This window comes from Pimephales promelas, chromosome 9 (assembly GCF_988280905.1).
Source record: "Pimephales promelas chromosome 9, fPimPro1.hap1.1, whole genome shotgun sequence".
NCBI classification, from domain to species: Eukaryota; Metazoa; Chordata; class Actinopteri; order Cypriniformes; family Leuciscidae; genus Pimephales; species Pimephales promelas.
Genome location: NC_142777.1, coordinates 1,230,396 through 1,256,751, shown reverse-complemented (window position 1 = coordinate 1,256,751; position 26,356 = coordinate 1,230,396). Strand labels below are relative to the sequence as shown.

General features: G+C 39.7%; 1 protein-coding gene across 1 annotated transcript in view; it reads left to right on the top strand.

The window, feature by feature from the left end:
• The window catches only part of polr1a (RNA polymerase I subunit A), a 42,251-nt gene that overhangs the window by 13,140 nt on the left and 2,755 nt on the right, over window positions 1-26,356 (top strand). The window contains exons 13-31 of the mRNA XM_039653780.2: window positions 828-1,082; window positions 3,333-3,524; window positions 3,731-3,880; window positions 5,196-5,379; window positions 5,813-5,895; window positions 7,367-7,525; window positions 7,611-7,709; window positions 9,030-9,182; window positions 12,318-12,400; window positions 12,471-12,636; window positions 12,737-12,958; window positions 14,602-14,816; window positions 17,074-17,241; window positions 20,290-20,425; window positions 22,478-22,638; window positions 22,717-22,846; window positions 23,921-24,028; window positions 25,231-25,497; window positions 25,813-26,013. Of these exons, the coding sequence (XP_039509714.2) occupies window positions 828-1,082; window positions 3,333-3,524; window positions 3,731-3,880; window positions 5,196-5,379; window positions 5,813-5,895; window positions 7,367-7,525; window positions 7,611-7,709; window positions 9,030-9,182; window positions 12,318-12,400; window positions 12,471-12,636; window positions 12,737-12,958; window positions 14,602-14,816; window positions 17,074-17,241; window positions 20,290-20,425; window positions 22,478-22,638; window positions 22,717-22,846; window positions 23,921-24,028; window positions 25,231-25,497; window positions 25,813-26,013 (3,132 nt within the window). The remainder of the gene's footprint in view (window positions 1-827; window positions 1,083-3,332; window positions 3,525-3,730; window positions 3,881-5,195; window positions 5,380-5,812; window positions 5,896-7,366; window positions 7,526-7,610; window positions 7,710-9,029; window positions 9,183-12,317; window positions 12,401-12,470; window positions 12,637-12,736; window positions 12,959-14,601; window positions 14,817-17,073; window positions 17,242-20,289; window positions 20,426-22,477; window positions 22,639-22,716; window positions 22,847-23,920; window positions 24,029-25,230; window positions 25,498-25,812; window positions 26,014-26,356) is intronic.

Below are 26,356 nucleotides of genomic sequence, written 5' to 3'. Positions count from 1 at the left end.
ATGGAGCTTAAAATTACACAGTGCACCTTTAACATAGTAGCTTTGAATGACGCTTACTGTCGACTTTAAAATGCCATGCCACCATGTCATCCAAGATGTCCATGTCTTTCTTTCTTCAGTGGAAAAGAAATTAAGGTTTTTGACAAACATTCATATAATCCATATATCACTCCATATAATGGACTTCAATGGGAACCAAATGGTTCAAGGTCCAAAAGACAGTTTCAGTGCAAACTGTTCAAAGGGCTTTAAACAACACCAGACGATGAATAAGGGTCTTATCAAGCGAAACGATCGCTCATTTAATAAATAAATATTAAATTAAATTAAATTGTTCATCAAAATGAACAAATCTTTTTCTGAGTCATTTGGTTCATTCAACGAACTAAATGAATGAGTTGACTTGGGAAAAGATTCGTTCATTTTGATGAACAGGAGAGTCACGAACGCGCATCACAGAACAGAGCAAGGCGAGCATTTGAGCTTATAAAACTTAAACTTTGTTATTTATTTAATAAATGAGCGATCGTTTCGCTTGATAAGACCCTTATTCATCGTCTGGAATCGTTTAAAGCCCTTTGAACAGTTTGCACTGAAACTGTCTTTTGGACCTTGAACCGTTTGGTTCCCATTGAAGTCCATTATATGGAGAAAATCCTGGAATGTTTTCATCAAAAACCTTCATTTCTTTTCGACTGAAGAAAGAAAGACATGGACATCTTGGATGACATGGGGGCGAGTAAATTATCAGCAAAAGCTTTTTGAAAAGTGAACGACTCCTTTAACATTATTTGAGGATCTGATGGATTGAGGAATGTCTCCTTCAGGTGAATCGCCACATCAGGAACGGGGACGTGCTTCTGTTGAACCGCCAGCCCACTCTGCATCGGCCGTCCATCCAGGCCCACAACGCCCGGATCCTGCCCGGGGAGAAGGTGCTCCGCCTGCACTACTCCAACTGCAAGGCCTACAACGCGGACTTCGACGGGGACGAGATGAACGCCCACTTCCCCCAGAGCGAGCTGGGCCGGGCCGAGGCCTACACACTCGTGAGCACGGACCAGCAGTACCTCGTGCCCAAGGTGAGTGCGCTTCGAGATCTGCTTTCACCAGAAAAGTTTACATTAAATGTTTTTTTTTTTTTGGTAACACCGTACATTAGCTAAATACTTTAGTTAGCATTAACTACTAACGAACTGCAATTATACAGCATTCATTAATCTGTGTTCATGTTCATTTCAACATTTATGAATACTTATTAAAATCTTGTTAACCCCCTGGGGTTGTTCGGCCCAAATGGACCCGAAGAATTTAAATAAAAATTTTTTTTAAATCACAGCTTCCTCAGAATGGTCCGAAATTTGGTGACTTTGTTGGTATTTGGTATTTGAACACCCAAAAAAAATTGGGGACGGGATGTGAATAGTCTAAGTGGTTGTAAAAAAAATAGTCACACTTGGGGTGTTCGGGTCCAAATGGACCGGTATGGAAAATGAACGGGAAATTGGCAAAAAAAAAAAAAAAAGCTTGGAAAAAAAGCACACAACAGTAAAGGGGTGAATCTATAAAACATCAAGTGTGCAAAACAGACACACACACACACACACAAACACACTTTTATACACAAACACACCAAAAAATTCAGATTATACATGTTTTGCATTTTTAAAATGCTCAGTTTGTCCACCAGATGGCATCCATCTCATTTCAAAAATTGCTTTTATGAGGCCTAGGCTTGACTCCAAAATAAAATACAGCTTTAAAAAAAAAAAAAAAAAAAATATATATATATATATATATATATATTACGGAGGCGTATTGCATTCAATTGAAGAAAAAAAATCTACTGTTTTTCTGAATTAATGAGTTAATTTTTCATGAGAAAAAAAAAATTTTTCTCTGTTTTTCTGAATTAATGAGTTAATTTTTCATGAGAAAATTTTTTTTTCTCTGTTTTTCTGAATTAATGAGTTAATTTTTCATGAGAAAATATTTTTTTCTCTGTTTTCTGAATTAATGAGTTAATTTTTCGTGAGAAAAAAAGTTTTTGCTCTGTTTTTTCTGAATTAACTTGTTAATTCAGAAAAACAGAGCAAAAAAAAAAATTCCATGAAAAATTAACTCGTTAATTCAGAAAAACAGAGCAAAAACTTTTTTTCTCATGAAAAATTAACTCATTAATTCAGAAAGACAGAGCAAATTTTTTTTTCTCATGAAAAATTAACTCATTAATTCAGAAAGACAGAGCAAATTTTTTTTTCTCATGAAAAATTAACTCGTCAATTCAGAAAAACAGAGTAGATTTTTTTTTCTTCAAGTGAATGCAATACGCCTCCGTAATATATATATATATATATATATATATATATTTTTTTATATTATTATTATTTTTTATTTCTATTATGTTCAATTGGGGGAAATTTTGTCATAATTATTGTATTAATACTAATTATAATTTTTTTTATTTTTGAAATTTTCTCAAAACACCAAAAAAGAAAAGAAAAAATATTATAAAAAACGAGTAAAAAAAATCATCATTTTTTTTTTTTAAATATGAATCCCGGCCCGAACACCCCGAGTGTGACTCTGAAATGAACAACCCCAGAGGGTTAACGTGTTAAAGTGATAGTTCACCCCAAAATATATTTTTTGTCCATTTACCATGTGTGGTAACACTTTACTTGAAGGGGTGTGCAAGTTGTGTGTATTTGTCCATTCAGACAGTACTCGCGCGCTGTATGGTGTGTGTGATTGGCTGCACGCTTGTGCGCAGAAAACCTAATACAGCTCTTTTTTTTGCGTTGTCACTCTTACTCAGATGTATATGTCTGCTCTACTCATTCTCCTAGACGTTTACATTTTTTAACGTTTTATGAGGCCGCTGAGTAGATCAGCACGTTACAGTACATGCACATCTACCACACACGCAGGACATCAGTTCTGGATCACTTCCCAAATCGTCACTATCTAACATTTTCCTCTAGTTTTTATTTGTTGACAAAAAATGTCAATACATTTTCTTAAAGAGTTTGTGTCTTTTAAAACTAGGTTTTATTTAGTTACCGTCTAATTTTTCGGAAAAAATGTCGTTGACGAATATTAACACTGGTCTATGCTCAATAAGTAAATAAATGTATTATAAATACTGCGTAAATATAATTTAGTACCATAAAATACCCTAAAAATGTGAAATATTAAATAAAAAATATTATCGAACTGTAATATAGTACATATTTCTCAGTAAATGTATTTTTGCCCGACCCGTGAAGAGCAGCTGAGGGTTGTGTGTTGTGTGTTGTGAGCGCTTCACTGATCCTGCTGTTCTCCTTCAGGACGGGAAGCCGCTGGCCGGCCTGATCCAGGACCACATCGTGTCCGGCTCCAGCATGACCATCCGCGGGTGTTTCTTCACACGGGATCAGTACACGGCTCTCGTCTACCGAGGCCTGACGGACCGGAGCGGCCGGGTGAAGCTGCTGCGGCCCGCGCTCATCAAACCCGTGCTGCTCTGGACCGGGAAACAGGTGATCTCACATCATCAGCACACACACTCCGCTATCTGCACAATGGTTCTCTTGATGTTCATAAGAGACTTCTTACTGAAAAATCATACCGATCCCAAGGGTTTGACCGGTGGTGTGTGTGTTGAGACTCCCGAATGTATTCTCCCAGTAGCCTGAAAACTGATACTTGAACATTAAAACCAATGTGTCGTTGTTGTGTTTTCAAGGTGGTGTCAACCCTCTTGCTGAACGTCATCCCAGAAAACTGCATCCCTTTAAACTTGACGGGAAAGGCGAAGATTCCCAGTAAAGCCTGGGTGAAGGAGCCTCCCAGATCTGTGCCCGGATACAGTCCCGAGTCTATGTGTGAATCCCAGGTGAATATACTGACAGGGCTTCAGTCTATACACAGTTTGAGGAGAGAAACTGCTCTGTACACGGCCTACATTTGTTCTTGTTCGTAAAGCCGTTTCGCATAACCCCATTATTGCATAACGCCTCTATGGACGGGGTATGTTGGGCAGTCCCTCCAGGATTTCACGATTTTTTTTGTGTGATTTTTGCGATCAAAATGACTGATTTTGTGATGCTAATTTCCAAAAATTTGTGAAAAAATTTGCGCTTTATATATAACATTTACCATAATAGTATTCAGTCCTTCCAGAAAAACGCTGAGTTTTTTTTGTGATTGTTGCGGGCAAAAATCCTTGATTACGCGGCCCGTTTTCTTTAAAAATGCGATGAAATATGCGGGATATTTATTCAATTTTATGCAATGAAATTGCTGGAATTTGCAAAAATTGTGGTTTGATAAAAAAGAGAAAAAAAGTGATTCCCCCCACACGCTGTTCTCACTAGGCTAATGTAAGAGTCATTTCTTATTAATTCTTTTGATAAGCAAGCATACTACATCATAGAAAGTGCTGGGAATATTTAATTTCTCATCTTGTTTTATTTCAGACTGTAACTAGTGTAAATAAGGTGTGGCCCCTTTAAGAACTCTCTGCAGTGTTATATGTGCGCCTCGAACACCCCATGTGTGCGGGTCATTTCTGATTGATTATAGTTCTTTTATCTTATGTTGTTTATTAAGTAACGATGTGACGGTAGAACGTGTGACAGACCGTTATACGAGTTCGATTTGTGAGATGTCAATCGCCTCCGCGAGTCTGTCTGGCGTCGCGTAATTGCGTCACTTCATAACGTTCCCATGGAAACAGGGGGAAATGGCTGCTCTCATGTGAAGCAAACGCAACTTTTTTCAACTTTCTGATAAGATTAATGTGACGTTTTTGCAACGAAAATGCGAGGATTATGAAATTATGCAAACCCCGCATATTTTGCACGGAAATCGGCAATTTATGTGGCGAAAGTGCGGCGTATTTGAAAAAAATGCGGCCCCCGCATAAATATGCGGACTTTGGCTGATTTTGCATTGAATTCAGCGATCGCATTATCGCGTTTTTCTGGAGGGACTGGTTGGGGGTCACTCATTACAAGCAAGAGTTATGTAATCAGATTACTTTTTCAAGTAACCAGTAAAGTAATGCATTACTTTTAAAATATACAACAAATATCTCATTTATTTTTTTAAAGAAAGTAACGCATTTGACTTTGTTTTCCCATTTACTGGCCGACAGCTCTCCTGTTATCATGTTGAGACAAATCGAAGTGTGTGTGTGTGTGTGTCAGGTGGTGATCCGTCAGGGCGAGCTCCTGATGGGGGTTCTGGATAAGGCTCAGTACGGCAGCTCGGCGTACGGCCTGGTCCACTGCTGCTACGAGCTGTACGGCGGACAGACCAGCGGGAAACTGCTCAGCTGCCTCGCGCGACTCTTCACCGCTTTCCTGCAGCTCTACCGCGGCTTCACTCTGGGTAACACACACACACCCTGGGTAACACACACCGCCCCATGCCCACTCTACCATTGAGCGGACTCATGAACACCTCTGATTGGCCGTTGTGTTCGCAAGCTCATCTATGATTGGCTACAGTGATCAGCGCTGATCGACTCCTGCTGTCAGACGCTCATGTGTGTGTCTGGCAAGCGCTCGCTGAAGTTCATTTACAACATGTTTCTGAACCGCTGATCATTGTAGCCAATCACAGATGAGCTTGTGAACACAACGGCCAATCAGAGGAGTTTACCAGTCATCAGCGCTCAAAGCGGCGCAGTTTTTAAAATTTTTGGTACCGAAGTCGCTACTTTTGACAACACCACACGTTCACATCATCACACACTGCTCATATTCGCCTCGCTCACGCTCAGACTGAGGACTTGTGTTTGACTCTCGTGTGCTCCTGACAGGTGTGGAGGACATTCTCGTCAAAGATGGAGCCAACAAACTACGAAGGAAAATGATCCAGGAGTCAGTCTCATGCGGCTCCAAGGTACATCGCTCTATCATTACCATCGAACTGTGTGACTAACTAAAACATGTATATATGCTAGGCTGCACGATTAATCGTTAAAAGATCGCAATCTTGATTCAGACACACTCCATCTTATTCCTAAATATCCCTAAATGACAAACCTATAATCACAGGAGCGTTCAGATGTGTGTCCTGATCCAGAGCCGTCGTCATGTGTAGATATAAAACCGCTTCACTGACAGTCTTATAATAGTTCATATTATCACAGAAGCGCTGGGGTAAAAGTTTATTGTTCAGATATAAACACTGGTGTCAACAATTATGGTTAAAATAGAGAAAATGTCAATACATTTTTGTAAAGAGTTTGTGTCTCTTAAAACTAGGTTTTATTTAGTTACCGTCTAATTTTTCTGAAAAAATGTCGTTGACGAATATTAACACTGGTCTATGCTCAATAAGTAAATAAATGTATTATAAATACTGCGTAAATATAATTTAGTACCATAAAATCCCCTAAAAATGTGAAATATTAAATAAAAAATATTATCGAACTGTAATATAGTACATATTTCTTATGAAAGTAACTTGAGTCCTCAAATAAAGATTGTATCAATTACATCATTACACCAGTAGGTGGCGACGCGTGGCTGTTAGCCCTCTGGTGCTCTTCGCCTGTCGAAAAATTACAGATTATTTTATGCATTTATTTTCCAATGAGATGAATGTACTGTATTTCAGTTCAATTTTGTTTTTATTTTATGTTTTGCGTTTATAGGGAATTTTATGGTGCTAAATTATATTTACGATGTATTTATAAAACATTTATTCTCTTTTTGAGCATAGACCTGAAAATAAAATTTCCAACTTAAACTGTGGTAAATAGTGGGAATGCTTTAGAGCGACAGACTTCAAAGACGACACTTAAAAGACTATTGCTGAAGGGCAAAAAAAGTTTTACAAAGTCACCCTGTAGTCAATCATTTTATCCCTTAAAACTCATCTTTGATCACTAAAATGACATTTTTAAAAGTTTTTTCCTTAAGAAAATGTCTTAAATACCTTAAAATATCTTGAATGTAACTCGACACCCTTGCCTCATTTAGTATGCGTGGTTCTATTAATATGCAAATGAGCCCCGCCCACACTCACTCACTTTTTGATGATCACACGTTGATCTGATTGGCTACAAGGTGGTTTGTGACGTCAGAAACACCAAAGCGTGTTTTTGAGACTGTCTTTGGTTCACTGCAGTTTTAAGGAGGAAATAAATGTGTTAAAGCGGATTAAACACACCACATACACACATAAACAACATTAAACACTGGATTTACACCACAGGGGGACTTTAAATCAACATTTTACGTTTTTGGGTTGAAGAAGAAATGATGAAACGCTTCTGAATAAAGTGTCAGATGTGTCAAAGATGTTTAACGATATCCAATATAGAATGAGGGGTATAATATTCATTACCTCTCATGTTTGAACACAGGCTCTCCGGGCCGCGTTTAACCTGCCCGCGTCCGCCGGAGACGCCGAAGCCCGAGAGCGCTGGCAGGACGCACACCTCAACACAGACCAGAGAGACTTCAACATGGTGGACCTGAAGTTCAAAGAGGAGGTCAATCAAGTGAACAACAGCATCAACAAGGTGACCCTTAATAATCAGAGCTCATATCAGAATGTCTCGCTGTGGAAGCTCGATCGCTCTCCTAACGGTGTCCTCTCGCCGTCAGGTGTGCATGCCGCTGGGTCTCCATCGCTCCTTCCCAGAGAACAACCTCCAGCTGATGGTGCAGTCCGGGGCCAAGGGCTCGACGGTCAACACCATGCAGGTGATGTTTCTCTAAACCCGTCTGAGTGAGTGAGACTGCAGTTCCTCCACTGGCCACTAGAGGCGCTGCAGAAGAGACTCACTCCCATAAACCCCCATGTTAAAATGACCAACTTTACAGCAGAAATAAACTGGTGCACAGTCTGGGGCAAAAAGTGGTTTTGGTCTATATCGCTAATTTTGCCCTTCATGAAAACTGTGAGAGGGTGTATTTTTTTAATAACTCATCCATTTAAATTATATTAAGCCTTAAAGTTGTGCATAATGAAGGGCGTGGCCACTTGAGTGACAGGTGGATTGGTCTGATGTCACTGCTAGCCGTTTGTCTTAGAGCCAGACCGATATATCGGCCGGCCGATATTAGGCATTTTCCAAAATATCAGTATCGGCAGTTATAATGGCCGATAAATTAATATTTAAAAAATAATATAAAAACAGACGAAACAATCATCTCTCCTTGGCCTGTTATATTGAAAATGTATGTTTTACAATTTGCAGTATGATGTTATCTATTGCTAAATTATGGCTCATCATAGACTAAGCTAGCTAATGCCACTATGATCAGTGGAAGACCGCTAACGTTAACATTAATGAGCTTGGAAACCACAATGAACTTTTTCTGCCTATATAAAGTAATGATTACTGTATTTATAACTAGCATATCTCTAGTTACAGTCCCTGCATTGTAAAATGTAAGTTATACTTGCGAGGAGTGAACATTTAGACATAGAGAAAAAGTACCAAACGTATCTTGTGCAGAAATGTTAGCTTTTCTTTTACACGTGTGTGTGAAATCCAACAATATTTAATAAAAAATAATATCGGCCGATATATCGGAATATCGGGTTTTAAAACCCCCAAAAAATTGTATCGGTATCGGCCTCCAAAATCCTTTATCGGTCGGGCTCTAGTTTGTCTGCTGTGTGTTAGCGCTACGTCACCTTAGCTAATCTCGCCTCGCTGCACATTTACGGTTATCCAAGATGGCGACGGCGGCTCCGCCCACTTTAGGCTTCAATAATGCTCTTCAGAAACACTACGGGTGACGTCACACACACTACACACATATTATACAGTCCATGGTCTGAATACAGCAGATTTTGTATTACTTTTGCACGGTTCCTGCGCATCCTTAAGTGCTATAACAGAAGACTTTATTACTTCAAGGGGTCTTAGATTTGGGGACAGAAAAACATGACTGTGATAATCACATTATCAACTAGTTTAACAGTCCCATTAAGATATTGTTTGATCCCTGGTTGGTATTGTCTGGTTGGTATTGTGATCGTCGTCTGACCCGTGTTCCTGTGTTCATGTGCAGATCTCCTGCTTACTGGGCCAGATTGAGCTGGAGGGCCGCCGGCCACCGCTGATGCCTTCTGGGAAATCCCTGCCCTGCTTTCAGCCCTATGAACCGCAGCCGCGCTCCGGAGGATTCGTGACCGGCAGGTTCCTGACAGGGATCAAGCCTCAGGTGCGTTCAGACTGGGTTGTGTTACGTCCCGCATCAGTCTAGGGGTAAAGAAGATGATCATATTTAAAAAGCTTTTGCTGATAATTTACTCGCCCCCATGTCATCCAAGATGTCCATGTCTTTCTTTCTTCAGTCGAAAAGAAATGAAGGTTTTTGATGAAAACATTCCAGGATTTTCTCCATATAATGGACTTCAATGGGGACCAAATGGTTCAAGATCCAAAAGACAGTTTCAGTGCAAACTGTTCAAAGGGCTTTAAACGACTCCTGACGATGAATAAGGGTCTTATCAAGCGAAACGATCGCTTAGTTAATAAATAAATAACAATGTTTACGTTTTATAAGCTCAAATGTTTATGTGTGTTTTAAGTTTATGCGTGTTCGTTACTCTCCTGTTCGAACTCGTTTATCAGAATGAACGAATCTTTTTTCGTGTCATTCATGACTTGGAAAAAGATTCGTTCGTTTTGATGAATGAGTTCGAACAGGAGAGTCACGAACACTCATCACAGAACAGAGCCATTTCACAAGATGTAAACAACACTGGTCCAGAAGCACTTCCTGTTTCAGTTTTTTAACACTACATGAAAGCTGGGATAAAATACAACCAACAGAACATGTAAAACTGAATCAAAAAGTTAAACAAACATCTTTAAGATGTTTTCTTTACATGTGAAATAAAGAAAACAGCTACAAACTGAAACAGGAAGTGCTTCTGGACCAGTGTTGTTGGTCTATAAAACGTAAACTTTGTTATTTATTTATTTATTAAACGAGCGATCGTTTCGCTTGATAAGACCCTTATTCATCGTCTGGAATCGTTTAAAGCCCTTTGAACAGTTTGCACTGAAACTGTCTTTTGGACCTTGAACCGTGTACAGTGTTTCCTCTACAATGTATTCAGCAGCGGCGCAAAATCTTTTCATGATCAGCAATATCATGACATTCACTTAATTCACTTATACACCTAAAAACACAGACATGGCGACCGGCAGCGCTGCTAATGTGGCTCTGAATCCACTTGTTGACAAGAACGGAGGAAAGAGCCATATATGGAAATATTTTCGATTAGGCTAATGTCACGTTGCCATAAGGGGCCGTTCGTTAATTTAAATAAGCCATACGCGCTCCACTCAGAATAGAAGTGACGCGGTGGCGGCGCGCTCGTTTATCCAATCGCGCCTCTGTTCAAGGTTGCATAGCAACGAGAGACTCCACGGGACAGCGAGCACTTGTGGAAAGGAGAAAGCGGTACGAACTGTTTCCATGAGCCGGACGAGAAAGTATCACCTACTGCTCATAGTCCTGATCTCTCTTCCGGCTTAATAATACCAGTCACAGCGCCAAATAAACATGAATGAGCGTCTGAAAGTGTGTTAAAGATAGAGGACAACTTATCCAAATCCGGATCATGTCACATTGATTCACTCAATCAGCGTTTCAACCGTGGAAAGACGTCAGTTAAACTAATCAATGTCATTTATCGTCATATTTACCTCAGAAAACCCACATAAACTCGTTAGTCAGCTAGAAAAAATTACTCTAGAGAGGAGCATTTTGCTAAATATATACACCATATTACATATGCATTATAATCTGAATGTTCTTCAATATTTAATGCATATTTGAATAAATCTGGCAAGTTTTTATGATTTAAATGTTTATATTTCATATAATCTTCTTATTATAATAATAAATAAAAGTGTAATTTAAGTGTTTGTATAGCTACAAAACAGTTCATTATTACCTTCATATTAGGCTAATGAAGCCTATAGGCTACAACTAGACTCCCATAGTTTACAGCATTAGTTAAGAGATTTGATTTCCTTGAGAAAAATGGCCATTTATTGTAACTGTCTGATATCAAAAATAATTAATATTGGATCGAAACGGAATCGAAATCGAATCGAATTGTGAAATTTGTGTCAATACCCAGCCCTACATTCTAATATGATGATATCTGCTCTTTTTTTTAAAGTTTCTTTTATTATTAAAAAATAACATCATGTAATAGTATTTCACAATATTAGGCTACTATTTTTTCTGTATTTTTGATTAAATAAATGCAGGCTAGATGAGCATAAGGCTTCTTGCAAAAACATAAAATAGTATCACTGTCACTCACACACATATGAAAAACCCAGAAAAATTAAGTGCTCACAGATTGGGTGTGGCCTTTGCCATTAAGAAAAAATGTTCAATAAATTGTAAATAATCTTTTTCTGGGTTGTGACGTTTCATTTTTCCCCTATCAATTTCTACATTTTAGTTTGAGTTTTAAAACTTACAGGTTATTTTTTATAGTATAACGACCTCTTAACTGTCAAAATATCATTAAAGCTACATTATGCATTTTTCTCCGCCGCTAGGGGTCGCTAACCTCTTACAATAACAAAGGCGTAGGTTTAGGACGCAGTGAATAAGCGTAATGATGGAACTTGTCATGCAGATGGATCTAATGTGTATGGAAAATGTATTTACATTTTTCAAACTCATGGTTGAAGGGGTTATTTAAAAAAAATTCTCCCGGAGGTGCAATTCCCCAAACCGCACACCGCCCCGCCCACAGCCCCACCCCGCCCCGCCCACCGCGGCTTGGTAACAACCTCCGGCACCTAACAGCACCGCTGCTGAAAAAATTTCTAGGGGAAACACTGGTTTGGTTCCCATTGAAGTCCATTATATGGAGAAAATCCTGGAATGTTTTCATCAAAAACCTTCATTTCTTTTCCACTGAAGAAAGAAAGACATGGACATCTTGGATGACATGGGGGCGAGTAAATTATCAGCAAAAGTTTTTTTAAAGTGAACGACTCCTTTAAGAGCGTTGATCTGAGTCCTGCCACAGCACCACAAGCAAACTAGTTATTGTAAATGCTTTTTTATTATTATTAGCTCATGGATTAAGGCAAGGTATAATAGAAAAATAAACTTTAAGGGAAGCGATGGCCACAGAAAAGGAGGGCAAGGCCAAAATATCAAACAAAAAGCTTCAATCTTCAATCTTCAAAAAGCAAAATCAGATTAGATGTTGTATCTCAGCCAAACTTGAAACATGAAATCTTCATCTGAAAATCTCCAAATATAGTTTCTTTAGTCACTGTATGTAAGTGGTGTCTCTCTGTCTGTTTTCAGGAGTTCTTCTTCCATTGCATGGCCGGTCGTGAAGGACTCGTGGACACGGCGGTCAAAACCAGTCGATCTGGTTATCTGCAGAGGTAGATCTGGGTCTCGCTTCTGCTCTTCACACTCTTCTGTCGGGAGATCTGATGTGCTGGTGTGTTTCAGGTGTGTGATCAAGCATCTGGAGGGTCTGGTGGTCCAGTATGATCTGACTGTGCGGGACAGTGATGGAAGCGTGGTCCAGTTTCTGTACGGGGAAGACGGGCTCGACGTCCCCAAGATCCAGTTCCTACAGCCGCGCCAGTTCCCCTTCATCAAAGACAACTACGAGGTGGCCGTACAGACGTGTTTCTTCAGTAATCTGGTTATGTAACTCCGTTTGCTTGTAACGAGTTACACACGACGCGGTTTAACCGTACATTATTTTCTAGGTTATCAGAAAGTCGAAGTGCTTGGATGAAGTCCTGGATAAGATGGACCCACAGGAAGCGGTTAATCACTTTAAAGCCATTAAGAGATGGAAGGCGAAACATGAACGTGTTTCTCCCCGAGACGGTGGCTTTCTGCTGTTCTCACAGAAGAAGATGAGCAAGCTGAAGTCTCAGCTGGAGGTGCAGGATCTGGCCAACGGGAGAGAGGCGGCCTCTCGACAGGTACCACAGCCGCCGCGTTCCTCAAACCTCTCCAGAATAACACAGGATTCCCTCACGGGTCAAAATGACCCGAAGCCCTAAACGTGTACTTTTTTGTTGTTGTTCTATTTTTTTATTTTATTTACCTTTTAAATTACTAGATTTGATCAATTAACCCTCTGGGGTTGTTCGTTTCAGAGTCACACTCGGGATGTTCGGGTCCAAATGGACCCAAAGGGCGGGATTCATATTTAAAAAAAAAAAAAATCATGATTTTTTTTTTTTTTTACTCGTTTTTATAATATTTTTTCTTTTCTTTTTTGGTGTTTTGAGAGAATTTCAAAAAAAAAAAAAAAATTATAATTAGTATTAATGCAATAATTCTGACAAGATTTCCCCCCATTGAACATAATAGAAAAAATATTTTTAAAAAAAATATATTTTTTATTTTTTTAAAAGCTGTATTTCATTTTAGAGTCAAGCCTAGGCCTCATAAAAGCAATTTTTGAAATGAGATGGATGCCATCTGGTGGACAAACTGAGCATTTTAAAAATGCAAAACACGCATTTTTACATAAAAAATTTTTGGTTTGTGTGTATAAAAGTGGATGTGTCTGTTTTGCACTCTTGATGTTTTATAGATTCACCCCTTCACTGTTGTGTGCTTTTTTTCAAGATCGTGGCTGATTTGTAGATTGTGCGCACAAAAAAACTCAGTATTTTTTACATTTTTGCCAATTTCCCGTTCATTTTCCATGCGGGTCCATTTGGACCCCAACACCCCAACTATTTTTTTTACAACCACTTAGACTATTCACATCCTGTCCCTAATTTTTTTTGGGTGTTCAAATACCAAATACCAACAAAGTCACCAAATTTCGGACCATTCCGAGGAAGCTGTGATTTAAAAAAAAAAATGTATTTAAATTCTTCGGGTCCATTTGGGCCGAACAACCCCAGAGGGTTAATAACAAATAAAGAGTAATTTAAGCACAATCCTTAAATTCAAAATTACTCACACTTTCAGACATAACCCTTTTAATTCAGCTCTAAATATCTTACATCGGGAGTCTTTGCCGACCTCTCGTGGGAAATAAATAATGTAAGATGATATTTCATGCCTCTAGATGGCCTTATATCTCTCTGTGCAGCAGATGAGCTGTTCCTCTGGGTCCTAAAGCCAGTTTTTCTTCCGTATGCGTTCAGATACACATGTAAACATTATAAAATAAATGTTTGGGATTTTTAGATTACACATGATTCTCAATTCACTGAAGCATTCCTCACATTCAATTCATTCCTAAGGGAAGGATTTGTTTCTTTTTTAAGTTGTAACCACAAAACTCCTCGAGTCCATTACATTTTTCTGTGTATTCAAGTTTGACAAAAGTTCAGGCTTCTTGGACTTCTTTATTTAAAATAAATTATTAAAAAAATCAGTTTCGGGTCACAAACAAGCAACAAGAACACACGTTGGCGGGGCTTGATTGTGTCGTTTGCCATTGGCTGATCTCATGTGAGTGACAGGTTATAGCCCCACCCTCTTCAACAGAGACGAGTCGAGATGATCAGAACAATAATGATGTGCACCGATAATAAACCTGTAATATTTCATTAATGATGTCTCTGTGCTGTAATGCGTCTGACGGTGTTTGTGCTGCTAGCTTGTGGAGCGGTGGAGGGCTCTGGACGAGGCGGGCCGGAGGAGGTATCTGAAGAAGACGTCTCGCTGCCCTGACCCGTGTCTGGCTGTTCACCGGCCCGACATCTGCTTCGGCTCCGTGTCCGAGACCTTCGAGGCCATCGTGGAGAACTACCTCGACCAGTTCAACGTCAAGCAGGAGTTTCCGGTGTCTTCTGAGACCGTGGACTCCGATAGGTGAGAGGTCATGTGAACCATTAAAGGGTTAAAGGGCCATTCTAGAATCAGTCCGTTGTCCACAGCAACATTTGATGTGGGTGAATCGGGTTCCTGGGGTACATCTGCTGTGATGGGTTACTCTCTCACCGGGTCGTCATTTTTATTGTTGGTACACAAACTAGGAGTTTCCATATATTTAAATAAGTTACTAAAATAATTAACCCTTGTGCGTCAATTACAAAAAGTTAAACATAGGTCCATTGTAAGGGTGGGAGTTGGCAAAAATGTGATGATTCAATAGTTTCGCGATATTTGGGCCATTATTGCGATTCTTAACATATTACGATACAGCAAGTTTCGGGATTCACGTCCCTATATTATATTTAAAGGCGTCACAAAAAATGAAGAAAATAAGACTCACTTCAAATGTCACATTTAATTCTGTGAACATTATCCTCAAGTGTTTGCACTTCAGTTAATGTGTAGAAAGACCTTATTAGAGGACATGACGTCAACTGGAGACCCCTCACATGAATCCCAGCACATAACTTACAATTATTTAAATACAATAGAGTAACATAAAGCAGACATAGATAGAGTAGAGCCAGACCGATATATCGGCAGGCCGATTCCAAACTATCGGTATCGGCAGTTATAATGGCCGATAAATGAATATTACAAAAATAAAATAAAAATGGACGAAACACGCTTCAAACATGTCATGTTGGAGTTTTGAGTTTGTCCACCAGAGGGCACTCTACACCGCCCCTGTTGGCAACACTCGTTTATAACGCGCAACACATTCTAGCTAACCACGAAGCTAGCTAATGCCACTATCATCAGTGGAATTTAAGGAGCTTTGTTAATTAATTAATGAGCTTTGGTTCCTCCACTGTTCTGTTGCTACAATAAAAGAAACAAGTTTCTTTTTAAAGTGCATTATCATATTATTTTAATTAAAAATCATACATAACTACAAATAACTAATGTTAGGGAAATCTGTTAATGTTTTGTTGTGCGTTACCGAAAAAATAAAATAAAAAATATCGGCCGATATATCGGATTTTAAAACCAACAAATGAAGAGTTCAGATGCAAAAGCCTCTAAGTGCCATTTGAAATTTTCTTCTAAAATGATAATTTTTATCAAGCTTGTATATTTAAGTTCAGTGATTTCACTTAAATGGCAATGAAGATTACCTATAAATTGTTATTTAAGTGAAATCACTGAACTTAAATATACAAGCTTGATAAAAATGGTCATTTTAGAGGAAAATTTCAAATGGCATTTAGAGGTTTTTGCATCTGAACTCTTCAAATATTTGTATCGGTATCGGCCTTCAAAATCCTTTATTGGTCGGGCTCTATAATAGAGTAACATAAACCTGAGAATAATCATATAAATAATGTAAAGGTCTTTAGTACACGCTTTTGGATGAAAACCGAAATTTACCCACAGTTTCGATTAGACAGAAGACGGAGCGTCGTGTTCAGCCGGCTGTGATGGGAAGACGTTTTCATGTGAATCTGCTGTTGAATGCACGACGCAAATGTGAATTATCAGAGTAAACCCGAAAGTAAAACAGATAATTTTGTAATTAAATATTTAAATACTTTGCGCGACTGTATTGATTTAATTGTGTGCGCAAAATATCGCAATACTGAAAAGAATCAATTTCCCCCCACTGCTAGTCCATCGTGGACAAAAATGTCTGTGTCATAAATTTCTTACTGAACATTTCATAGTGCACCTTTAACTCTTCCAGTTGTTTGTGATTTACTGCATAAGGATTTTTTTTTATCTCTGATAACAATGTTTTTTAGTTATTTGTATGTTTGTTCTTCTGTTGTATTGTGTTATTGCTTATAATTTGATTATTTGTTTTTATCAAGTGGCAATCTCCCCGTCTCTCTCTTCAGTCCGACACTGAGTGAGTGAGACTGCAGTTCCTCCACTGGCCACTAGAGGCGCTGCAGAACAGACTCAATCCCATAAACCCCCATGTTAAAATGACCAACTTTACAGCAGAAATAAACTGGTGCACAAAGTGGTTTTGGTCTATATCGCTAATTTTGCCCTTCATGATGACTGTGAGATGGTGAATTTTTTTAATAACTCATCCGTTTAAATTATATCACGCCTTAAAGTTGTTTGTACTGAAGGGCGTGGCCACTTTAGTGACAGGTGGATTGCTCTGATGTCACCGCTAGCCGTTTAACTGCTGTGTTTTAGCGCTACGTCACCTCAGCTAATCCCGCCTGTGTGTGTGTGTCAGACTCAGGCCCCTCCTGCAGCTGAAGTGGCAGCGGGCGCTGTGTGACCCCGGGGAGGCGGTGGGTCTGCTGGCGGCTCAGAGCATCGGGGAGCCCTCCACACAGATGACCCTCAACACCTTCCACTTCGCCGGCAGGGGCGAGATGAACGTCACACTCGGCATTCCCAGGTCAGACCTCACTAACAGGGACATCACACAACTCATTATTTTAACTCAACTGTCCAAAACATACGTTTAATTTTCTCCCCTCTGAATATCATTTATAATAAATCACAATTATAAATAAAGCTGTCACATGTCTGAGTAGAGACCATTTTCCTCCTTTTTTACACACTTATACAAGTCCTTGAATGTAGGGTTTCTTTAAAGGTGCATTGCGCAACTTTTCATGTTAAAAATAGCCGTTTTCTAACCCATACATGCTTAAACAATTGCCTGGTGGGCTGAATGAGCCCTTCTTTGATCACTGCGATCGCCTCTATAATCCTGTACAGTGAAATATATAAGAGGGATTCGGGCTCGAATCTGAGACTGGGCGTGACGTCATGCGCGTTCACGCTCGCCTGGCTGTGTCTGGCAGGTTCGTGTAGCTAATCGCCGCCGTTCTCCGTATCAGAGAAGACAACTCGAGCGACACAACTCTAGTCAGCTTTCCACAAAAGTAGACGATGGATTCAAAGGGGCTGTTTACACCTGGTCACTTCATGTGTCTTCTGTGATCGGATAGCTATTCGATCGTGAAAAGACCAGGGTGTAAATGCCCTCCGAAACGCATTCGAGACGGATTTGAATTCGATCGCTCAAACCACTTGAGGACGTGGTCTGTGCCGTATTCCAGACGAAACTGGACAAGTTGCATCTGGTTGTTGAAACCAAGCTATATGTCATGATATTTTAGTCATATATGACGACGCGCATCACCTGAGCAGCTGAGCTGAGCCCCTTCATCAAGCGCCGCAATCTATCGCAAATCAAAGTGAATTAGTGAAAGTAAGTCGCAGACGCTTAACACTACCATCTTCATTAAAAGTAAAGAAATGAAATGATCTTACCAGGCATGTTGCCGATCTCTCCTATTGCTGTCTTTGCTGATTTTGAAATTAGCCGATGATTAATAAAATCCAGCTCATATCTGTTGCTTTCGGTGACGTGCACTTCATTAAATCTGTATATGGCGCCGAAAGAGACCGGCTTGTAGCTCATTACAAACCCCAACGCAAACTCCACGTGAGACAGAAAATAAAACTTCTGTCTGTCCAGTGCCATGCGTCGGAATAAGACGAGAGTCGACATCGGGAAGCTTTCAACAAACGGAGAGATCTCCGGTCTGCTCTAGGGCTCAAACGGGTCATAGCCTATACAAAGTGATAACTGAACGTGAATCATAAGTGGATACAGTAAGCACAGGGAGATAGATGGAAACAAAAACCGAAGTTTTCTACTATACCCCCGTTTCCCCCTCTCACACAAGTGTGTAATTTACTCGAATGCCTTTCCTTTCATATATTTTAAATGACTTGCAGATTTATTACTGTAGGCCTATTACCTCATTATGACTGTAACAAAAGATGTGTGCCGCACAGTGTGCGGCTGATGCTCCTTAGTTATGAACAGCTCGTGCAAACGTGCGTATGTGTGTGTGTGTGTTCCTCCATGAACGCGCACAGCTCTGGTTGCAGTTTCGCTTGTCGCCAGAGGGGGCGTAGTTCTGCAAAAACTCAGAGACTTGCGTTTAGCTCCTTTAAAGTTGACATATTATGCCCCTTTTCACAAGATGTATTATAAATCTGTGGTGAATCATAAATGTGTCTGAAATTTCAGCTCAAAATGCCAGATCATTTATGACAGCTTGTCAAAGTTGCCCGTTTGTCCCTTTAACCCTCAGGTGCTCTTCGGTCATTTCTGACTGAAAATTTTCTGTTTAGAATTTTTAAAAATCACAGCTTCATCGCAATGTTACGAAACTTGGTGACTTTTATGGCATTGGGAATGTGAACACACAAAAAAATTGAGGTCATGATCCGAGCAGGCTAAGTGGTCTTAAAAAAATAGTCACACTTGTGCCCTTCGGTCAAAAATGACCCCCATAGGAAATGAATAGGAAATTATAAAAAAAAAATAGTGAATTTTTGTTCTTTGTCAATTTTTTTTATAAGGAATAGTTTTTGAGATTGTTTCAACTATATATTCAAATCCACCAACAACAAAAAATGTGTTCATAAACAGCTGGGGAATTCACATGCCTCTCCATAGAGAGCTATACATGCCATCTAGTGGTCACACCATGATTCTACACTTTTTCTCTATACTGTAACCAGATGGTGCTAATTTTCTTCAAAAAATATTTTTTTTCTGAAGGCCTAGACTCTATATTAAACTAAAATACTGCATTAATATTTAAAAAAATAATAATAATATATATATATATATATATATATATATATATATATGTAGAAAAATATATATATTTTTCCATGGCAAAAATAAACCATAAATATTGCATAAATATTAATAAATTCAATTAAATTGTCTCAAAATACTAAATTAAAAAGAATAAATATTATAGAACAAAAATAAATCGCATTGGTTTTACTGGGATGAAGAAAGTTTCATTTTTAGGTGTCCGGTCACTTTTGACAGGGAAGATAACAAGTGTGACTCCAAAACGAAGAGCACCTGAGGGTTAAATGCCCTTTTTGGATGTGTCCAAAATCGTGCCGTTTTTTTGTGTGTGTTTCCCTTTTAATGCAAATGGAGCTCCGCCTCTGTTCAGAAGAGGGCGGAGCCTTTACATGAGCTTCAGAGACTCCGGCACCTGGACGTTTCTGAATGTTAGCGGAGACGTTTGTGTAGTTACACTGATCATCTCATCATCATGTTGAACTCTTCCACAAGTGTCCACAGTTCCTGAGACAGTGTTTATAAGACGGCGGTCACATGTTCTGGCCAATAGTGTTCAGTGTCGTCTGTGCTGGATCTTCTCCAGTGCGTTAGAACTGGCCGAACCCAATGTCACTGGTGTGTGTGAACGTGCAGATTAAGGGCCCGATGTACTTTACACAGACGTTCGGATGCAAAAGTTCCTAGTATCCGCAGATCCGTGACGGTTGTGCTCCACAAACTGCTTTTGAATTGATTTAACTTGCTTGTTTTTTTATATTCAGTACCAGTATGCTAGAGAGCGATGACCTGTTAACGTGAAATCCTCTTCCACAGGTTAAGAGAAATCCTCTTGATTGCCAGCCCGAACATCAAGACCCCCATGATGAGCATCCCAGTCCTGGCCAACAAGAAAGCCTTGAAGCGTGTGAAGACCCTGCGGAAGAAGCTGACACGCGTGTGTCTATCAGAGGTGCGCACGGCCCGCTTCGATCTCAAATCCACACAGAATTATTACAGATTCATAGTTTACCAATTCCAAACCACTTTAACCTTAATAACTACTATTAATTTTGTATTTAATCATGGATGAGTGATATAATTGTTCATGAAGGGTGGAAATGAAAAGCACCTTGTATTCAGGTTTGTCTTTTACAGATCAAATAAGACAAAAAGAGATTTAACTCAGACTGAAAAGCAAACATTATTAAATGCCCATAAGAAGAATGCAGTACTAGAAATTGCAGTTAAGGCGTGAGTGAGCATTGGCCAGTGTAATGCTCATCGGGTCAGCAGGGTCAGACAAACAGGTGGAGAAGAAAAGACACGTTTACTGTGAAAGAATGAAGAATTAAGTGTAAACCATCAGGAACATTTCCACAAGTGCCAGATATCACGATCTCTGAGACTTAGGTTAGGGAAAGAGTCCAGAAAAATGTTATCTTAAATCTCGGAAATCTGTAAAATTAACCCTTGTGCATCAATTAATAAAAGTTACACATAGGTAAAAAGAGGACAAATATGTCCATGTCAAAAAACTGTCAGTTTGGTATCATTTTAAAGAAGACCCTTTGCAGATTATTGCTGAAGTAAAAAAATAATACTAAGTAAATCAAAAAAAAAGTTATATAGGTATAAGTTTATGAAAATTATTTATAAAAAATATTTTACATAAAATATATATTTTATAAATCAGGTTGAACTCAAAACTGCAATAAAATAAATAGGTTGTGTTCCAAATTTGAGGATGATATCTCAAAAAATTAGCTTTCGGTAACAGTTTGTTTGGGCGTAGTAACATATTTTCCCCATTGGGTGGCAGCAAAACCCCACTGGAGCTCACTGTGATTGGATTTGTTATTTGCAGTTTTTTCTCTCCCAGTCTGACAAACACACACATGCGCACACACACACATATTTTTTTACAACACGCATACTAACCACACTCTGACCTCCATACCAACACACCCACACAAATATTGTTGCATAATTCATCCAGTTGGCTCTATAATATGCCGAACCAGAAAACAGGAATAAAGCGATATTTGTTTTATAGGCCAAACTTAAAAAAAAAATGCCACCATCTGATAAAAAATAGTCAAAAATTAAATTTTGAAGCCTTGCCATCAGAATAAAAGCCTCTTAACAAAGATTGCATAATTTTATAGTTAACTGAACCGGGGATTAAAAATGGCAGTTTTAATGGGTTTCAATGGGGACATTTTTTGTCCAAAAGGTGCTGAGAGGGAGTATTTTTTTTGTACCTAATGCAAAAAATATTTTTTATAGTAAAATTCCAATAAAAATACACACCTGTGCCAATTTTTTTGCCGTTAGCTTTAACACAGGCAAAGTGATCAAAAAAACAAAACTGAAAAGGACAAAAATGTCCATAAGGATGCACAAGGGTTAAACATGCCACACCTGAATATAAGGTGTTTTTCATTTCCAGCCTTCATGAACAATTAAATCACGTATGAATGATTCAATACAAAATGAATAGTGGTTATTAAGATGTGCCGAATGAAAACCTTTTCACAATATTCTTTTTGAATTTAAGGTTTTCATAAGCTGCAAGCCATAATCACATTCACATTTATAACAAATAAAGGCTGGAAATATCTCTCTTTACATGTAATGAGTTGAATTACTGAAATAAATGAACTTTTGCATGATATTCTAGTTTGTCGGGTTTCACCTGTTTGTGAAATTACTGCTTAATTTTATTGATAAAACAATCTCTTCACACAAAATTAACGCTGCAGTCATTTTAAATGTCTATGGGTGTGATATTGTTCATACTATCCTTCCAATGGTTCAAATTCCCTCAGTCATTGAATGCACTTTAATTGAACCCTTTTTTATTGGTTTATGTATCTATTTACCTTTTTTTGAGCATTTAAAAAGATAATCTTTGATAACTGGGAGATCTGATTGTATTCCCACTGAAAGGTAGTTTTATTTCGCAGTATCTGTCATGAGATGAGATGAGTGGATCAGTTGTTGAAGCTCTCGTTCTCCTCAGGTGCTCCACAAGGTGGACGTGATCGAAACCTTCCGCATGCCGAAGAAGCGAGGCGACAAATCCCGCGTCTTCAAGCTCACGTTCCAGTTCCTGCCTCCCGAGCGATACCAGCAGGACAAGCTGCTGACCCCCGACGAGATCCTGCGCTTCATGGAGCAGAGGTGTGCCTGACGCCCTCTCCGACCTCTGCCCTCCACACACGGGTGCCCACCGTCTCATCACTCGTGTGTGTGTTACAGGTTCTTCCGGCTGTTTCTGGAGGCCATCAAGAAGCTGAGCGTTAAACTGGCGGCCATCAGTATGGTGGACACGCGCAGAGCCACGGCCGGTGACGGAGAGGGAGAGGCCGCGGGAGTCGTCGCCACAGAGGTACACTTATTACACCGCATTTCAACACTCTCATAATTATGGAGATCAGAGATATTGATTAAACAATAGACACAAAATGGCCGCCACTGCGTTTGTATGAAACGGAGTGATTCATATTCAGATATTCATTCAGATTTTTGATGAAAACATTCCAGGATTTTTCTCCAAATAATGGACTTCAATGGGAACCAAACAGTCCAAAGTCCAAAAGACAGTTAATAACAGCTTCAGATGTCTTTAAACGACTCCAGACGATGAATAAGGGTCTTATCATGCGAAACGATCGCTTATTTCAAAACTTATTACAGTCTAAAGACAAATGCTAGCCTTGCTCTATTCTGTGAGGCGCGTTTGTAACGTCACGTAATTCGTAATTACGTTCAAAAGGTCACGGACGACGTAGCCGGAAGTACAGAGTCAGTGTTTACAAGTTGAAAGCATAGGTTGAACGTGCAAACTAACTCAAACGCCGTTTACAAAAAAAGAAATTAAAAGGTAAAACAACGATGTCGGACGATTTTGATTCTGTACTTCCGGCTACGTCGCCCGTGACCTTACGCCCGTGACTGAACGTAATTACGTATTACGTGACGTTACAAACGCGCCTCGCAGAATAGAGCAAGGCTGCATTTGTCCTTAGACTGTAATAAGTTTTGAAATAAGCGCTCGTTTCGCATGATAAGACCCTTATTCATCGTCTGGTGTCGTTTAAAGACATTTGAAGCTGTTATTAACTGTCTTTTGGACCTTGAACCGTTTGGACCCCATTGAAGTCCATTATATGGAGAAAATCCTGGAATGTTTTCATCAAAAACCTTCATTTCTTTTCGACTGAAGAAAGAAAGACATGGACATCTTGGAGTAAATTATCAGCGAAAGCTTTTTCAAAAGTGAACTGCTCCTTTAAACCCGTTCCTAGCGAGTGTGTAGCGCTGAGGACTGCAGTGACCCGGATGAGCCTGTGTTTCTGTGTATCTGGGAACATCACACCGCTGGATGGAGCGATTGACCAATCAGAGTCAAGCCGCGTGATCACATGGGGTAATGACCGTCCCTTGTCTGACTTCTCCACAGGGTGAAGGCACTGAGGATGCAGAAAACAACATGATTGTGGATGACGTGGCGAATGAAGGTGATGCTGATGCCACGGACTCCAGGAGAAAAGAGAAACAGGAAGAGGAGGTATTAGTTCTGCTTTTGGTCATCTGTGTTTAGTGTGTGATCATGAGAAGCTCCAGTTCTCCTTCTGAACTCCTGAAACGCCTCCACTGTAGTCTCGAGTTTCTCCAGGAACGAACACGTCTCAATATTCCTCATTATAATAATTAATGCGCAGAATAAAGGGGCGGGGCCTAGTTTAGTTAGTTAGTAGTGTGTTAAACTGGCGGTTATGGAAAGGGGCGGGACGTTTCCTAAACACACTCGAAGCGCTCCACCAATCACAACATAGTACACCAACCGACCAATCAGAGAACAGTATGCTTTCAGAAGGAGGGGCTTCATAGAGACAGGAAGTGAACAGAGCGTTACTGACAGACTGGGAAGAGAGGAGCCGCAACAATGGAGAATATGAGGAGAATAATCAACATTCAAGCAGAAAAACCTGCTCTAGGAGAGCCTGAACACATCAAGACTGTAAACGGCCACAATTTTGCAGCTTTGTTTTGTATTTATCTTTTAATTGTTTAATTAAATTTGAATAATCAAAAACAATGTCTAGGGGTTAAAAAAGTGAGATGCTAAATGTGTTTTAATAAACTGTACTCGTATTGCTTTGAGAAGCACATTCTGCTGTACAAATAGTAATACATTTAGTTATAATGACTTTAAACTCTTGCTTTGGCGGGTTGTGGTGAAGAGTATTGAGTTTGTGTGTGGACGTATGAGATGATGATAACGCGAGTCGGCATGAAACAGGAAATGCTGTATACTATAAATCTACGGTCACATGACTTTGAGCATGTGAGATTTCTACACTGCAATGGTTGCGATACGTGTTATATTGTGTTATTTTGTCAACTTAATTTCAACATAGAAACAAATACTAATGGATACAGGAAGTAAAAAATATAGTCGACCATCCATATAATGATGCGAGTTCACCAAACTCGACCTTTTGAACTCCTTTTACATGGAAGTCAATGGAACCTAGTGTATTTTTATGACTATTTTTTGCGCAGTTTCCACACTGAACAAGCCATATTCAATTCACGTTTATCTGTATAGGGCTTTTCACAATACACATCTTTACAGAAAGTGCCCATTACAGTTTAGAGTGATCTGTTGTCAGATTACTGTATTTCAGAAATCTAAATATACAAAATCAGTTAGCTAAATATATATATATATATATATAAATGAGCTGTGTGTGATGTGACCCTCAGGTGGACTATGAGAGTGAGGGGGGCGAGCAGGGCAGTGATCAGGAACAGGAAGTGGCTGAGGACACACAGGAAGGGGCCGAGGACAATCAGGAAGTGACCTCACACACACAGGAAGAGGCGGAATCTTCTGACGAGACCCCGCCTCCTGAGCGCTCTGAACAGCCGCAGTCGGACTCCGAGGAGACCTTGAGGATCAACGCTGTGCTTCAGTTGAGCGCCGCTGTGGAGGACTACAAATACGACACTGTGAACGGGCTGTGGTGTGAGGTGTGTGTGTGTCACTGTCGTCATGTGCTCATCTATCTATTTCAATATTTCTAATCTATGTATATCGATCGATCGATCCATATATTCGGCTTTTAAAACTACTAAACTAAAACTTACAACTATTACAAGCTAAAAACCTTTAAGCTTCAAACTTCCTGGCTAGGCTTTTTACAAATCAACTTAAAGTTTGTCTAGAAACATCATCTAGTGTCATCAGACTCGTATTGGTCATGAATGAGACAGAAGCACAGTTGTCAGTGTGTGTATCGCTGTGTCCGTGTGCATCGAGTTGAGATTGTCTTCTGTGTGTCTCAGCTGACCCTGGTGCTGCCCGTCAGTAAGGTGCACTTCGACCTGACGTCAGTGGTGTCCCAGCAGGCCCACAGCGCCGTCATCATGGAGACCAAGGGCATCTCGCGCTGCTTGCTGAACGAAGTCACCACGAAGGAGGGCAGCAAAGAGCTGGTGCTCAACACTGAGGGCATCAACTTACACGAGATGTTCAACCATGCTGACGTGAGGCCCCTACTGTACACACACACACACCTCAACACTCTCACTGACCCCTACTGTACACACACACACCTCAACACTCTTACTGACCCCTACTGTACACACACACACCTCAACACTCTTACATTACAACGTCGTTGTTGTTTTTAAAGTCAAATTCTTTTAAAACATTACAAATCTGACCGATCCAAAAATGTTGAACGGCGGTGTCAGGGGCGTAATTTGCGGGTGGGACGGGTGGGACATGTCCCCACCACTTTTTGCCAGGGTCGATATTGTCCCCACCACTTTTAAAAGCTATCGCTGCACGGATCTAACAGTAGAAATAAATAAAACATCCCCAACT